Here is a 16,819-nt window from a genome sequence, read left to right on the forward strand (position 1 = left end):
CGTACCGATGTGACACTATTGATTACATTTTCACCTACTTTAAGTTGGAAAACAGGCATGTTCTTCGACTGATGTTTCGATGAAAAGACGAGTTTAAATGCTTACATGACGATATACGTTATGTGAAATTGATGATTAAAGACAAAGAAATATTGCACATTGTAGAAGTCAAAGTATATGCATGGTAAATAAGTCGAAAGCAAATGTTTTTGTCTATTTATAGCATGTTGATGTTTTGTTTTCAAAATTTATGATATCAAATTAAACTAGTAGAATTGGTTAACTAAGTTCTGTAATAGTTATCCCCCAAGGACGCAGTGTGTCAGTGTAAGATCACCCCAATGGCCAGCTGTTTTAGATTAAACGAGAAACCATTTACATTTCATAAAATCTAGTTTAGAACAACACACAACCATTAGAATATACTTTATATATTACTATATAATGTATACCCCTTATGACCTCCAAACACGATGATCAAACAATGTCAAATGGCCCCACTTGCCACATTTGTTCGTATCCAGTCATTCTGGTGTAATGGTATGTGTCGTGGCTTAAAATGCTAAAGGTCTTGAGTTCGAATTCCAGCATATACACTGGATTTTATCCTCATGAATTTTGATAGATAGTCTTTTCCGTATAATTAATTATAAGGTTTATAGTGGATTTGACATTCCCGCCAAAATATTACAGAACAAAGGAAAGCATGCATAAAAAAGAAACTTAAACTGGGGTAATCTGGTAGGGGTGATCCGGCTCAAATCAACCCTGTTAGAACAAAGGAGCTGGGATGTAATCTGTTTGCTCAATGTTAGATAATTCTGGTTAATTTTCACAACATTTGATCATTATTGGGAGATAATATAATTCCCTCTAAATCATTTGATATAAGTTTGAAGTTTTTGAAATGAAGTTTTGGTTATGGTTTTCTGTTTTTTTTTGTGGATGTTGGTACATGTATGTACATCGGATGCGTGTGTTTGTGTTTGTGTTATTGATTATTAAACATAAGACATTTATTTGTTTTCTGTTATTATCATATACACACGTTTAATACATTAAATACGTTCGCAAGTAGCAGGATAAAAGCAATTGGAGTTATTGATTGTTGAAGGCCGAACGGTGACCTATAGTTGTTAATGTCTGTGTTATTTTGGTCTTTTGTGGGTATTTGTTTCATTGGCAATCATACCACATCTTCGTTTTTATATTCCCTCATGTTTACGCATGCTGTGGCATTTAGGTCCTCCGTAAACCCTCTTATGGTCATTGCGAATCAAAATATAGCTTTAGTATCAACGGTCATTTTTTTTCATATTTATTTCACTATTCACCGCTTCAATTTGAATAATGAAACATAAACATGATAAACTATTTCATTATTGATTATTCATATTTTGATATTGAATAATGAATAGTGAACTATTTCATTATTCATTTTTGAATAATGAACTATGAATAATGGACGTACTTCAGCGCGGTAAAATATTCATCTACCAATATTGACACTTTGCTGTTTTAGAGCATATAACAATCAGCTTATAACATGTATAAAGCGAAATAATTACATAAAAAAACAAGAGCGAATCTCGAGACAAATTTATTCTGATGATACATAGCGACAATATGAAATCACAAAAATGTAATCAATGACTCCTATGTACACTTCATTTTAAAGATGTTTACAAGTTCTGATAACAAGATAATTGCATTTAAATTAATGTCACGAAAGGCGATATATTACAATAATTGCGACTTTTAATCCATTTTTCATTTTCATTCATACGTACATGTAAACTATTATCCGCTATCAAGTTTTTCTCCTATCACATATCTTCGCGCATTATCTCCCGCTACGACATTCAATATGGAGTCAGAATCCAACTTCAAGGTAGCTACATCGGTGTTGGTGGGATAGGATACATGTACCTATACGATTCAAAAATAGAAAAACATGTCAAATTAAATAAAAATGCATTTGCTAACCATCTAACAAAGCTTTAATCGATAAAATTATGTTAAAAATCAATATAAATTGCAAAATTTAAAAATGACTAAAGACATGTCTGTATGAAAAGTAGTACATAATCTAATGCAATGTTCTTCTTGTTTTCAAACAAAAGCTCATGTTCATGAACAAGGACAATAGTTATCAAAGGTACCAGGATTATAATTTTTAGAATTCGCCAGACTCGCGTTTCGTCTACATAAACTCATCAGTGACGCTCAGATCAAAATAGTTATAAAGCCAAATAAGTACAAAATTGAAATGCATCGATACCCAAAATTCCTTAAAATGACTGTATGGCTAATGTAATTTATACCTGGGAGAAGAACATCCTTAGTTTTTTTTCGAAAATACAAAGTTTTTTAACAGGAAATTTATGAAAACGACTATATAATTGATATTCGTGTCAACACCGAAGTGCTGACTACAATGTACTACTGGGCTGGTGATAACATGATCACTTACTTAATAATATTATTTTCTAAATATAGTATTTCCGGACAGTGAAATAGTCTTGACTGAATTAAGACTTTGATATCACTAGAGAATTATGTCTATATTTATAATACTATACTTTCAATGTGAATCATTGCAAATACCTGTATCACATACATGTATTTTCTTAGATGACCTAAAATTACCATTGAACCTGACCTAGATGATTCACCTTAAGCAAATATATAAGGTCTAAACCAATGACTTAAACAAATATATCTAACAAGAATGTGTCCACAGTACACGGATGCCCCACTCGCACTATCATTTTCTATGTTTAGTGGACCGTGAAATTGGAATAAATTTTTAATTTGGCATTAACATTAGAATTATGTTATCAAAGGGAACATGCACACTAAGTTTCAAGTTGATTGGACTTCTACTTTATCAAAAACTACCTTGACCAAAAACTTTAACATGAAATTTGCACTATCATTTTCTATGTTCAGTGAACCGTAAAATTGGGGTCAAAACTCTAATTTGGCATTTAAATTAGAAAGATCATATCATAAGGCACATGTATACTAAGTTTAAAGTTGATTGGACTTCAACTTCATCAAAAACTACCTTGACCAAAACTTTAACCTGAAGCGGGACAGACGGACGGACGCACAGACGGACGAACGAACGGAGGCACAGACCAGAAAACATAATGCCCCTCTATTATCGTAGGTGGGGCATTAAAATAGGAAAACAATAAACTTACTCTCTTTTTTCAAAGTAATTGTCATAGCATGGATTCCTGTAAATAAAATATATTTTTTTGTGAAGAAAGTGAAAAAAAGTCAAAATACTTGTAACTATTCTTTTAAAATTTGAACTTGAAAACAATCCTTTAATTTATTAGTAAATTTAACGAAAAAAGGCAAAATCTAGAAATGGAGTGATCATTTTGGGCGTCATTTACGGAATAACTGTAATATTTTTCTCTGTCTAGTATGAAAATATAACATAACAAATGTGGTGCACACATAATTACCAGTGAAGCGGGTTATTTTTAATGTGTGCACCACATATTTGATATTCTTTCGAATAGACAGGAAAAACAAATAATTTTAAGGCGCGGTAATTCATGAGAAAAGGTTGGTGACGTTACAGTCACATGGCAGACTTATGTTTATGAGATGATAGATAAACACTTTCAGCCATTCAAATGATGTATTACATCCAAAATTAAATTATATTGCTATCATAGTCAAAATAACTTTAAAAATTGATTTGTACACCGTTTACATCTTTACAAAATGGTTTTCTTTTCTTGAGAAGTATGGGCATATATACACATATAGATCATATAATTTTGCAACTTAAATATCTAGATTAGATCATTTTGCAACCTGAATATCTAGATATATATCATTATTTTTATTTTTTTGGAATAAGCAATGATTGAATTTGACGAATGTTCCCCGACACTGCACTATGTTGTTAGTGCTCTGAAACCAGCGACAATAGGGTTTTGATTGAATTTCAATCAATTTTTACCCAGAAAAAATAACTTGCAATTCTAGCTAAGACTTATCAAAATCAAATACAATTTTATCAAAGCATACTCAGTAGTTTTTTCTGAAAAGAATAGAATGATTCTATTTTGGATATTTTCTAGCAGAAATCCAACTGGAGGTACTCGTAAGAGCACACAAAACTGATAAATTACATGTTATAACTGAAATTGAATGGATAAGTATTTTAGTGTATGTGGACTTCCTTGTATAGGAATACAAATGTACTGCTATCAAACAATTGTCTTCCCTTACTCTTAATACACCAACATTTTTTCGAACGTAGTGACCTTAACTAATAGACATTCCCTTAAAATATTAGCCGCTGTAAAGCAAACTCAAGAAGAAAAAAAAACATGACGAAAGAATGTATACAAAGTAACATGCACTCACAAACATGTTTAACCCCGCCGCATTTTTGCGCCTGTCCCAAGTCAGGAGCATCTGGCCTTTGTTAGTCTTGTATTATTTTTATATTAGTTTCTTGTGTACAATTTGAAAATTAATATGGCGTTCATTATCACTGAACTAGTATATATTTGTTTAGGGGCCAGCTGAAGGACGCCTCCGGGTGCGAGAATTTCTCGCTACATTGAAGACCTGTTGGTGACCTTCTGCTGGTGTTTTTTTATTTGGTCGGGTTGTTGTCTCTTTGACACATTCCCCATTTCCATTCTCAATTTTACTAAAAGGTTAATTATAATAATTATTGGTTATTAATTAAAAAGACCAATTCATTTTACAACTGTTTTTGGAAAAGTTTTATTAACAAATGGGAAATCATAGATAGCTCTAAATAAGATTAAAACAACACTCAAATTTAAACTTCAATGCATATGTTATGAAAGGATTTAGGACACTTTTAGAAATAATTAAAATTTGAAATAAAATAGAGCTAATTAAAATAAAAATTGTATGTTTCAAATTTATTAAGTCAGTTAAAAGTAAACAGAATATAAAGTCAAATAATTCATTGGCACAAGAAAATATAACAAAAAGAAACTACAATCAAAAGAATTTATGATTCATAAGAGTAACAGACATTAGATAAGATACAAGATCATGCTTAAAATAGAAGTCAAGAATCTTGATTAAAGGTTAAGTAACAGCCTTTAGAAGTTGATAGGTCGACGGACAGATGTATGTCGAATTGATTTTACAGCCAAGGTTATAACCATACTCACAGAATGTGTAGATACTACAGCATCATGAATATTCAGTAATACATTTAGGCACACAAGATTGTATAAATAACCAATCAAAAAGTTTAGATACGAAGATTGGCGTACACAAGATATTAATTAAAATTTAACAAATCTTTAATTATCAATTATAATGAAGATCAAAAATTGAAATTCTTCCAAAAATATTATTTTATTTAATTTAAGAAATAAAAGTCCAAATGCTTTTCAAAAACAAATAAATACATTTTGCATATTATGAAGCAATAAATGTTTTGGCAACACATTCCATCATTACAAAAGAGGCTCAATCTTGTCTGGGGAACAGGAATGTCGGGTAATGAGTAGTGACTATAAAAGCAAATATAAGTCTACTGCCCGTACATTACATTATAATCCTTGTTCCAACCAGCAAATTGAGTTGTCTTATTTATTTCATTAAAAAGGTAAGTTATATAATGTTAATTAAAGTAATTTAATAAAATAAATTAATAGCAAATTTATAGGAAATAATTCAATAAATATAATAAGTTTAATTCGAGCAATATTTGAAATAGAAATATATTTGTTATTGTCAAATGATAATCTTATTGTTAATCTGTATGATTTATGCACTGTAATATTTTACGATCAAAAAGAAAAAGAAACATTACATTACATTACATTACAATCCTTGTTCCAACCAGCAAATTGAGTTGTCTTATTTATTTCATTAAAAAGGGTAAGAAGGCGCGAGTCCCACTCTCGCTGCCAAGCAAGTCCACAACAACGACATGTAGTCCCCAAATGTCCAAACATCCTTCTACCTTAGAAGAACTCAGAAAACGAGAGAAGGCAAAACAACATCGTGTTATCAATAAAGAAAACAACAAAGACAACCCATAATCACAACATCGTAACAAGTGACAACCATGTTCAGTTTTCAACAACAATATAAGAAAATCACGTCACAACACATACAGTGGTTTTGAAAGAAATGTTATCAATTCTCCTTTCAATGACTAACTACTATCACAACAGGTAAAGTGTCCGGCTAGGATCTTGTTTTTCAGAGTGATTTGGTCCTTTTTTGTCGAGTGTAGTTCGGGCTTTTTCGGGTGATAAGACATGCGATAAGTTCAATTAACGGATATTTTGTAATTATAAGTGTTTTTAACATTACTACCCATCTTATATTGAATACTTTATATGTTTTGAGCAACAAAGAAGCACAATTTCCTGGTATTTAATCAAAACAACCATTGTTTGTTATTGTACGGGTTCTTTCGAGAACAGCTTTGAAATCGTCCGGGTTTTTAGACAAATGGTCCGGGTTTTTTTTACAGAAAATTTAAATAAGAAAAAAGGTATTCTAGACTTTTAAAGATGTCTTTTTTCTAAGTTTTAACTGTAATTAAGTGAAGGACAATATCATATATTCCCAATAAGTTATCAAAAGCATATCAAATGGATCTTCTTTTCAATTTGATGCAAATTTTCTGTTTGGAAAGCGTTATACAACAACTTGCCAGTGTTCATTTAGAAATTACATGATCCTTAACAAAACGGTGTCTAGAAAATAATGCAGGCCACTCATATTCATTCTAACTGCATTTCATGCTACTTTAGATTTTACAGTTAGTGATATTTCTTGTGGTGAACTCTAGAAAATTAATAAAAGAAACCTATTAATAAATAAACTCCGGTAATTAATAAAAAACACCTATTAATAAATGACCTCCGGAAATTAATAAAGAAACTATTAATGAATGAACTCCGGAAATTAATAAAATAAACCTATTAACAAAAAAAAACTAAAAAAAACACCACACACACCTAATTCATCCTATTTAAATCAAATCAACAATGAAATGAATAGTTCATTGGCCTAAATATGATAATTTAGCAATGATAGACAAATAAAAAATGTGTATATTATATGCTATCACCAGCTAACGCATAATCAGACTTCTCCTCACAGTTGTAGCATTTAGTAATTTTCAGTTTCCATTTCGTAAATAAAAAAATAAATAATACAAGATACAAGAAAAATAATAAATGAAATTATACTCTTTTAAAAACAAACATATAACTCATCTCATATTACGTTTCAATTCGAATTATCTATGCGTGTGTTCCGGACCATATGAGAAATATGACCATATGCGTATACTCATATGGTATAAACTGTACACGTATGGTCGGACCATATGATAGATATAGGAAGATGTGGTATGACTGCCAATGAAACAAGTCTCAATCCAACTAACAATTCATAAAAGTAAACCATAATAGGCAAAGGTACGGCCATCAACACGGGGCATTGGCTCATAACGAACAACAAGCTATAAAGGGCCCCTAAAATTACTAGTTCAAAACCATGCAAACGGGAAAACTAACATTATGATATATATATAAACAAGAGGCTTTGAAGAACTGAGAAGATTTTTAAATCATCGTTAGCAAACATGATGAAACAAATGTGTAAAATTGTCTTTAAAGAGCAATAACTCCTTAAAGGGTCAATTCACAATTTTTTGTAGATACTAATTTGCTGAACATCATTGTTGCCTACAGTTTATGAAATGTAATAATTTTATAGTTCAAAGGCTACTCAAAACAGCACAAGTTACAAGTTGAGACACATTGACTTTCAATTAATTGTCTTAATATGGGTGTATCTGTTTTTGTATGTTGCTAGTATTAATTTTAAACTCTTTATTATATTTACATGTTTTTGTTAGTTAGTAAAACAGTTGAACTCTCGTTTAGCAGTTTATTAAGACATTTTTGGAAGTTATCTTCCAAGTCGACATTTTGCTATTCAGTAAAAGTTATCCCATGAGGTCCAAATACTTATATGGTTTGGAACAGTCACATTATATTGTTGACATCACGGATATATACTTTACATGCATTTTTTAAGATGTGAAAAAACTAATATACACAAATGAACGGTATGTTTATAAAAAGCAAGTGTTGATACACCATGTGCCTTGAAAGTACTTAATTTGACCCTTTATTTTATAGTTTTTAAACGTAAACACATAATATTTTTAGCTATTAGAAATGTGTAAAATCACTTGATAAAAAAAAGAACTCATTCGAAAAAGCCCGGACCGCTCTCGAAAAAACCCGGACATGAAAAATTGAATTTAGTCTCTAAATGTCGTTTTCAGTGCAATAACTATAGTTGTTTTTATTAAAGTGTCTGTATATCTAAGAATATATAGATTCTATTTATGCATTTTTGTCGACATTTGCATTGGTATGTGTAAGAAAACGGTTCTCATCTGTATTTTGGAACAAAAGCATTTTAAGGCTAAATTTAACTATTTTAACGAAAAGCAATGTCAGAATGATACTATCTTTATATCTCAAATACTAACATATCATGTATAAGTGGTGCTCCATAATAGTACTCTGGAGGGGGTCTTACGTGTGGTACTCTTTCTCTCATAAATGAATGCTTTGGAACTCTTGCAGGTGGCAGAGGTCGTCTTTCATAAGGATTTGGATATGTTCTCAATCTGTATCTATCAAAAACCCGTATTCCCATTGGTGGTGGAGGCAGGTATTTAGGTCTTGATCTTTCGTTATACATCCTATATACGCAATCAATTAATAGCAAATCTTTAATTCAATCTTTTGTAAACACTTTTGAATTATACATGTGGTTTTAAATGGTGGCTTAAGTGTGTAGTGTCTTGAAATTTCCGTAAATTGAGTATGCAAAAAGTAAACAGTAAAAAGTAAAAGTAAAAATATGTGCTATAAGATACTTTTTTTTATTATTTTATGGTCTTTTCTTGTCAATATTTCTGTTTACATTTTCATAAATCACATCAAATTATTAATGTTCTTTGGAACTACAATTTCAATTTTAGTCCTTTTTTCTTCTACTCTTATACAATTTCTTATGAATTCAAAGTATGTCGGCTGTTATGATTTGATTGTACTTTATGTGTGTTATCATAACTAGAAACTTTCATTTATGTTAACTTTATTGCCTTTTCTACTAAATACACATATAAATATCATACAAATTCACACCAGGTCACAAATAAATCCACATTTTATCTAACATGTAAAATATCTTATTGATGAATAAATAAACAAATGTCTTTCTTTTTTATCCCTGCTGAACACAATAATGAGTTTTGCTCAATCTATTTTTCAGATGTACTTCAATTCAGTAAAGTTAAACATTTCTATATCAGTGCACTAAGACTGTACATTGAATGTATGGACTGTACATTGTGTGTATGGACTGTACTTTGTATGTACAGTGGAGATCATTTCTAACCTCTCATTAAATCTGTCAGGAGAACTGTTCTAGAACAGTACGTAGAACTGTCAGCCTGACACCTTTTAGTCAGTTCTAGGTTAGAACTAATCTAGATAGAACTGATTTGGTCTGATTTGGACAGTTCTACCTAAAACTGATCCTGACAGTTCTACCCTAGAACAGTTATAGACAGTTCTAGCTAGAACTGACCAAATATTTGGTCAGTTCTACGGTTAGAACTGATGTATAGATTCTACGTCTAAAACACTTTTTTCATTAATATCCCATAATTCATCCACTGTACAATTTTCGTTTGAACATTTGTCAAAACAGAATCTTAAATGAATGTTTATCCAATGCAAACAAGGCGAACTTCGAACAGTTCTAGGGTAGAACTGTTCTAGGAAAGGTTAGAACAGTTCTATGACAGATATTCTGACAGTTCTAATGAGAGGTTAGAAGTGATCTCCACTGTATGAACTGAACATTGTATGTACGGACTGTACATTGTATGTACGGACTGTACATTGTATGTATGGACTGTACGTTGAATGTATGGACTGTATATATGGACGGTACATTGTATGTATCATTTATAATCGTTATGGATAATTCTGGCTAAATTGACGAGATGGTGCAAACGTATATGTCTTTTTACGTTTATATAATACAACACTTTTTTCATTAATACATCATAATTCATCCACTGTTCAATTTTCGTTTGAACATTTGACAACATCTCGTCAATTTAGCCAGACTTATCCATGACGATTATAAAGGTCTGTTCTTGCTAAATCCTGTGTCGCTTTGAAGGTGTCATGATCCTCAGCCTACGCAATGTGTTACTGTAATTTGAATTTCAAAATGACTGAGAGACGTTTAATTCGACACACTGCAGGTCAACTCCACCATATAGAATCACATGACTTTGATAATCAGTAAATTCCAGCGAAAAATATCTTATAAGTCCAGAATTGTCGTATAAAAATTAAATAGTAGTACACAGGAAATGGCAAAGGTCACCATATTCACGAAGTCTAGTCTGATTAATCATTTAAAAAAAAAAAAGTCCGAGCAAAAGGCGTTTTCTTTTATTAATCATTCAATATTCATTATATTTTTAGACCACCCATTTCTCTCATCTCTATTTTTTTGGCCCATTATTCTCTAATCTTCATTTGTTAAGGGCATTATTCTCTAATCATTTAACCCCATCCAAACCCTCATAATACAACACTTTTTTCATTAATATGCCATAATTCATCTACTGTACAATTTTCGTTTGAACATTTGTCAAAACAGAATCTTAAATGAATGTTATTCCAAGGCAAACAAGGTAAAAAACGATTAAAATTCCATAAGTTAAAAGCATAGTTATAATTATGAAGAGACAGTTAAAAACGGGGAACGAAGAAACATAAACAATGATGTTTCCTATGCAATCTTATAAAAATGTTCTCCGATGAGTTGGATAACCTCCTATTCACTTCGATATTTGTACATTTAACGTTTGATCCGTAAAAAATATAGAAAATCTGCTATCATATAGCAAAGTAATTGGAAATGATTTTATTTCATCTAAATTCTAAAGTGTCCTTACTGCAGAGACGTCATTTAGAACTGTTTTACAGTCCTGACTGATTTAGTCAGTTCTGCAAACAGTTCTACGGTTAGAACTGATTTGTACAGTTCTACCTAGAACTGATTTAGACAGTTCTACCCTAGAACTGATCCTGACAGTTCTACTTAGAACTGATTTAGTCAGTTCTACCTAGAACTGATTTAGTCAGTTCTACCTAGAGCTGATTCTGACAGTTCTACTTCGAACAGTTCTAGTGTAGAACTGTTCTAGGACAGGTTAGAACAGTTCTATGACAGATATTCTAATGAGAGGTTAGAAGTGATCTCCACTGTATGGACTGTACATTGTATGTATGGACTGTACGCTGTATGTATGTACTGTATGTATGGACGGTACATTGTATATATGGACTGTACATTGTATGTATGTACTTACAGACCCTTGTTATAATCTTCTAACCTGTGAGTAAACAAAAAAAACATTTGTTATTCAATTGACATTATTTTACATTTTCTTTTATGTTCAAAGTGTCATTTTTCTTGTCTCTTATTTGCATGTGAATTCAACTTATATTTACTTTCAATTAAAAGTATTAAAACCTTAAAACTGAGAGAACAAACTGATACATTTGTATATTTTATTGTTATAAATAAGCCAGCTTTTTCACATTTGAATATAACACTTTGTTCATGACATGTCCAATACAAGTTATGCTTTTTTATCATTGCTAATGGCTAAAGGGTGATCTTTTAAATGCTTATATACACATCATTTGAACCCTGGTGATGACAATCTCAATGGATTTTTTTTCAGATCTCCTTATTCTTATCATATGTGTAAATTATAAACATACCATTGGCCTTCTATTTCACATTTGTTGCATTTGCCTTTACCATCCATGCCGGGTTTCTGTCGGACTTTACTGTGTGACAACTACAAAATAAAAATGAAAATTAAAGTTAAGCAAAGATTTGAGAGCTTAATTCGCCTTTGATTAATACTAAAACAGACCATATTAAACGAAGACAGTTATGAGTTACTGCGGCTTGAATAAATGTGAAAAACACATGTTAAATATGTTATTTCATTTTCATTTTCAGTATATTTTTAGGAAAGAATTAGTATTAAACTACTTTAACCCCGCTCATTTTGCATGTGCTGTTCCAAGTCAGGAATACTTTCTTATTGAGTTGCTAAGCATCTTCTTTGTTTAAGAAATAATATTTTTCCCTTGAATCAGAAGGCATGAACCTAGCTATTTGACCAATTGCAAAGTGAATAATGTAAACCGGGAAATTTTCGCGGTAGTTTAATTTTCGCTATTTTCGCGGTAGCAGTTGGTACGCGAAAATAAAACTACCGCGAATATTTAACTGGAAAAGATGTGTTTCCTACCTATATCGAAATATAGTCATTGGCACTCATACCACCTCTTCCTATATCTATGAACAAAATCTACTTAAAGCACATGATCGGGAAAAGTATATGTCGACGACAAATGTATACCAACATTTTTTTAATTGACACTTCTTTGCCTACGATTCTAAAAGTTTATATACAAAAACATTTTGTAATAAAATATTTGTTAATAATAATGACAATGGATTAAAATTATCTGAAGTCTAATTCCGACACTAATAAAATTGTTATAAAAACAACACACATTACAGTTAGGTAAAGTACACCTGTAAATCATTTAAATGTCGATTAACACACTGTAGCTGTCACATAGATCAAAGGATTTATTGATTAACTTTTATCCCTGCGGCTTAAAAAGCGCTACGAATAAGGTCATTCTTTGTTTCTAATTGTTTTTGTGTTTTTACTACCCAGCGGGCGTGCAGTGGTTTAATAACGCTTAATCTCATGTCAATTTCAAATTTATCCAGTTTTTTTCTTTTTTTTGAGAAATTTTGCCACTTCGTCTGCATACCAATCTTGGAACTTTGTCCTTAAAATATCTTTATAAACTTTATTGACACGTAAATCAAGGGGCTGTAACTGGTCTGTACATCCAGCTGGAACATACACTACTTTAATGTTGGCTCTGTGTAGAGCATCTAAAACGGATGCATGTCTATGAGCACTAAACACATCAAATATCGCTAAAGCGGGCTGTTTTAAGGGTAAATCAAGTTCATCACGTTTATCCGTTACATACGGCACAAGCAAATGTTCTGTGTAATGCAACATAGTGTCAGTATTGCTCCAATGATTTTCCGAATGGTAAATATTCCATGACTTAGGAAACTCATATTTTGGATGACATTGTGCAGTTGTCCCGGCATAAATAATTTGTGGAGGAAGAACACCAGACTTAGATATTGTTAACAACGCAGTGATTTGACGTTTATCGTTTATGCCAACAATATTAACCTGCTTACTGCCTTTAGCGTCCATTGTCCAGTCACCACCGGGAATAAGATTTACACCAGTTTGGTCCCAATTGAAAATTAAATCATCTGGAATATTATTTTCCTCGACACATTTTTCAATTCTATCAATGTAATCCTGTTTTGTTTTTTCGAAGTCTTCTGGTTGGGACCTTGCTGCCTTCGTTCCCTTCCGTTTTGTGTATCCCAAACGATTTAACACAGATTCAGACCAAGTCTTGGTTAAATCTAAGGTTTCTAAAAGTTCAGAATCATGATATTTGAGTATTCCTTTAGCAGACGAAATAACTATTTGATTATTGACTATTCCACCGAATTCTCGTATACTTTTGATGTAATCCAACAATTCTGCATCGTACTTCCCAAGGAGAAGAGGTCTACCGCGATCTTTTTTAGGAAGTTCGGCTGCATTTTCAAATTGTTTATGTAAACCACGTCTCATGTATGAAGACTTTATGCTCCGAATAGTTGATTCGTTCACAGGACTACCAAGATCAGTTGTAAATTTCCTTGCAGTATTTTGAACACCATTTTCAATAGCATATTTTGCCATTTTAGCACGAACCTCAGGTGAATAATTGTTGTAATTTCCCCGTTTACGTTTTGTACCACCTTTAGCAACGGGTGAATTATCTACCAAGATATTTTCAACTTCTGTATTTGCACTTTGAAATACCGGATTGTCTGTTTTCGGAAGTAAGGGAGGCCTCGGTGATGAAGTTTTAATCAGAAATTTATACATCTTTCCACTACGATAGCTTAAGAAACAACTAATGCATTTAGATTTTATTTATATTTACAAATGAAAACTATTAACTCGTCCAAACGATTTATTGATCGATATCAGATTAAGTTACTACCGACATACAAGTATAATATAGTTCACTAATTAACAGTACATAAACAAATGCGCAGTTTTAAAATTTAAAATATTTTTTCAGGTCATCGGAAAAACGCGAATTTAAAACGACGCGAATCTAGATTGATTTGGCAAATCGCGAAATAAAGACGGCGCGAAAATTTCTCGGTTTACAGTAGTCTCATTGCAATGATACAATACTTGTTGTTCTCGGTGAAGTTCATTCATTAGGAATTTCAAATTTCTCCTTGAAAAAGCAACCGTTCATTGATTATTTCTGCTCCATATAAGCAGGCCACAATTTTGATGGCGAGATGATGATAGTATTTGCCAAATAATTTTGAAAATCACTACACTCACCGGCCGACTGAGTATTTAGCGAGGTCAAAAAGCTATCAAAATTCTTATTTGGGAGATAAATTGTGATTAGATAGTGATTCTCAAAACAACCAAGGACTTATACTGTTGACTGTTAAATGAAATAAATACAACGGCAACTTTAAACATCCTCGTATTCAACTTTCAAATCTATCAAAACACTGGGACTGAGCGTCTATTTGAATAATATATTTGCGATGATTTTCAAATATCCTGTACCAAGTCAGGGAAATGGCCAGTGTTACATTATAGTTCGTTTCTGTGTGTGTTACATTTAAATGTTGTTTTTCTGTTATGTCGTAGTTCCCCTTTTTATATTTGATGTGTTTCCCCCAGTTTTAGTTTGTAAACCTGATTTGTTTGTTTTTTCTTAATGGATTTATGAATTTTGAACAGCGATATACTGTTGCATGTTTTCATCTCTAATGAGGTCGTCTGTATTACATTAAATTATTATGAATTTATAAAGATTTTCTTAATTCTTTTATTTAGTGTAATAAATAAGTTTTAATTTTAAGGAATCATACATGAGAATGAGGTCAAGGACAATGGAATATGGCAGACGGAAATTTCATTACATAAGATATCTTTATGCAAAGTAAGAAGCATCCAGGTCTCCTAGCTTATCAAATATTTTCTTTTTTTAGATTTTTGTACAAGTTAACAGACAAAGGACGACAAACGACGGAGGTCAAGTGAAGAGAAAAGCTCGCTTAGCCCATTGGACCAGATGAGCTAAAAGCGAAATGTTTCTGGTGATTTTTAACAGATGCCTTCACTTCTTGTTAAGTAGTTAAAATAATATTACACTTTCAAATTTCTAAAATATTTTCATTGAGATCTGCTTTTATGTGTGCTTCTTTTATACAAAGCATCTTACTATTTGTATCAAAATCAGGGGAAAACTTGAGATCAAATTCATATAAACCAAACAGGAAATACATTTACACCTTACAATCATTCAATACACTAAATAAAGTAGACCTATATCATTCAGTATAAGAAAAACAGACCAAAACGCAAAATCTTTACTATAACCACTGAACCATTAAAATGAGGTCATGTTTCAGATGACACCTGTCAATTGAACTAATACACCTTACAGCTTAGTCCTTCCATACAACAAATAAAAGAGACCTATTGCTTATAGTATCTGAGATATGGACGTGACAACCAAAACTTAATCTTGTTCACTGATCCATGGAATGAAGTCAAGGACGTGTGAAAACTGTCTGACGGGCATTTAGGACCTTGCAAGGTAGGCTTAAACCAAATATAGTTATTCTATTACTCATAATAAGAGAGAAATTAACATAACAAAAAACTAATAACTTGTTTTAAAGAAGTCACTGAACCATTAAAATGAAGTCATGGACAGTGAACATCTGACAGACGTAAACTTCGTAATACCAGGGATCTATATACAAAGTATGAAGCATCTAGGTCTTATCTTATGATAATAAACTAATTTCTGTCCAAGTTTGGTAAAAATCTAGAAAAGTTTAAGAAAGTGATTAAAATTTTAAAAACTTTAACAACAAAGAAAATATTTGAGGACAACCACACCGATGACGGCATGTAGGATCACTATGACTTGCCATTATGAGAAAAGTCGCAGGCTTGACATTTGGTCCTAAAACTTGGAGGGCAATGCATTCTATGAGAATTCATTCGGGAAAGATAATAAACCTTCTCAGATTCCTGACCTGAATATGATTATATATAGGTCACATAACAGGTCATTGATGGTGTTTTTTTATGAAGTCAAAGGGAATGTACAAATGGTTAATATATTACATTTTAGGATATATGTTAAGTGATAAATTGTGTAATAATTCAAATAAACATAAATGAATCATTCAAAATACAATAATATAAAACATAGAACAAATACCTCAGACAGATTTTACAAAATTGAAAAATACTTTCCCTTCATTGCCTTCAAAATAATTATAAAAAAGTCAATAAGGGCAATAACTCGTTTTGTTTTAATTTGCTTTGTAGGCCATTTTTGTTGACAGGCTGGATCCATTTTGAAAACTAAATATTACAAGGAAGATTTTAATCAAGTTTGGTTTTATTTGGCCTTGTTGTTTGAGAATAATTCTGTAAAAGTTAACAGATGACCTATATCATTGATGTCATAAGCCAGAC

The 16,819-nt window shown here is 31.6% G+C and overlaps 1 protein-coding gene across 5 annotated transcripts; it reads right to left on the bottom strand.

The window, feature by feature from the left end:
- Positions 1 to 1,589: 1,589 nt before the first annotated feature.
- LOC134683195 (uncharacterized) lies at positions 1,590 to 14,197 on the bottom strand. 5 transcript variants are annotated; one of them, XM_063542340.1, is made up of 6 exons: positions 14,066 to 14,197; positions 11,889 to 11,968; positions 11,471 to 11,494; positions 8,555 to 8,770; positions 3,210 to 3,245; positions 1,590 to 1,929 (listed from the first exon to the last, which is right to left on the bottom strand). In XM_063542340.1, exons 1-6 carry the CDS (start codon positions 14,168 to 14,170, stop codon positions 1,896 to 1,898), a joined length of 495 nt encoding a protein of 164 aa, XP_063398410.1. In that variant the 5' UTR covers positions 14,171 to 14,197; the 3' UTR covers positions 1,590 to 1,895. The 5 variants fall into 5 exon arrangements, with proteins under 5 accessions (XP_063398410.1, XP_063398409.1, XP_063398412.1 ...); XM_063542343.1 differs by having other exon boundaries at positions 1,838 to 1,929; positions 8,605 to 8,770; XM_063542339.1 differs by lacking the exon at positions 3,210 to 3,245 and having other exon boundaries at positions 8,605 to 8,770.
- Between the last annotated feature and the right edge of the window lie 2,622 nt (positions 14,198 to 16,819).

Source organism: Mytilus trossulus, chromosome 9, assembly GCF_036588685.1.
Source record: "Mytilus trossulus isolate FHL-02 chromosome 9, PNRI_Mtr1.1.1.hap1, whole genome shotgun sequence".
Lineage (NCBI taxonomy): Eukaryota > Metazoa > Mollusca > Bivalvia > Mytilida > Mytilidae > Mytilus > Mytilus trossulus.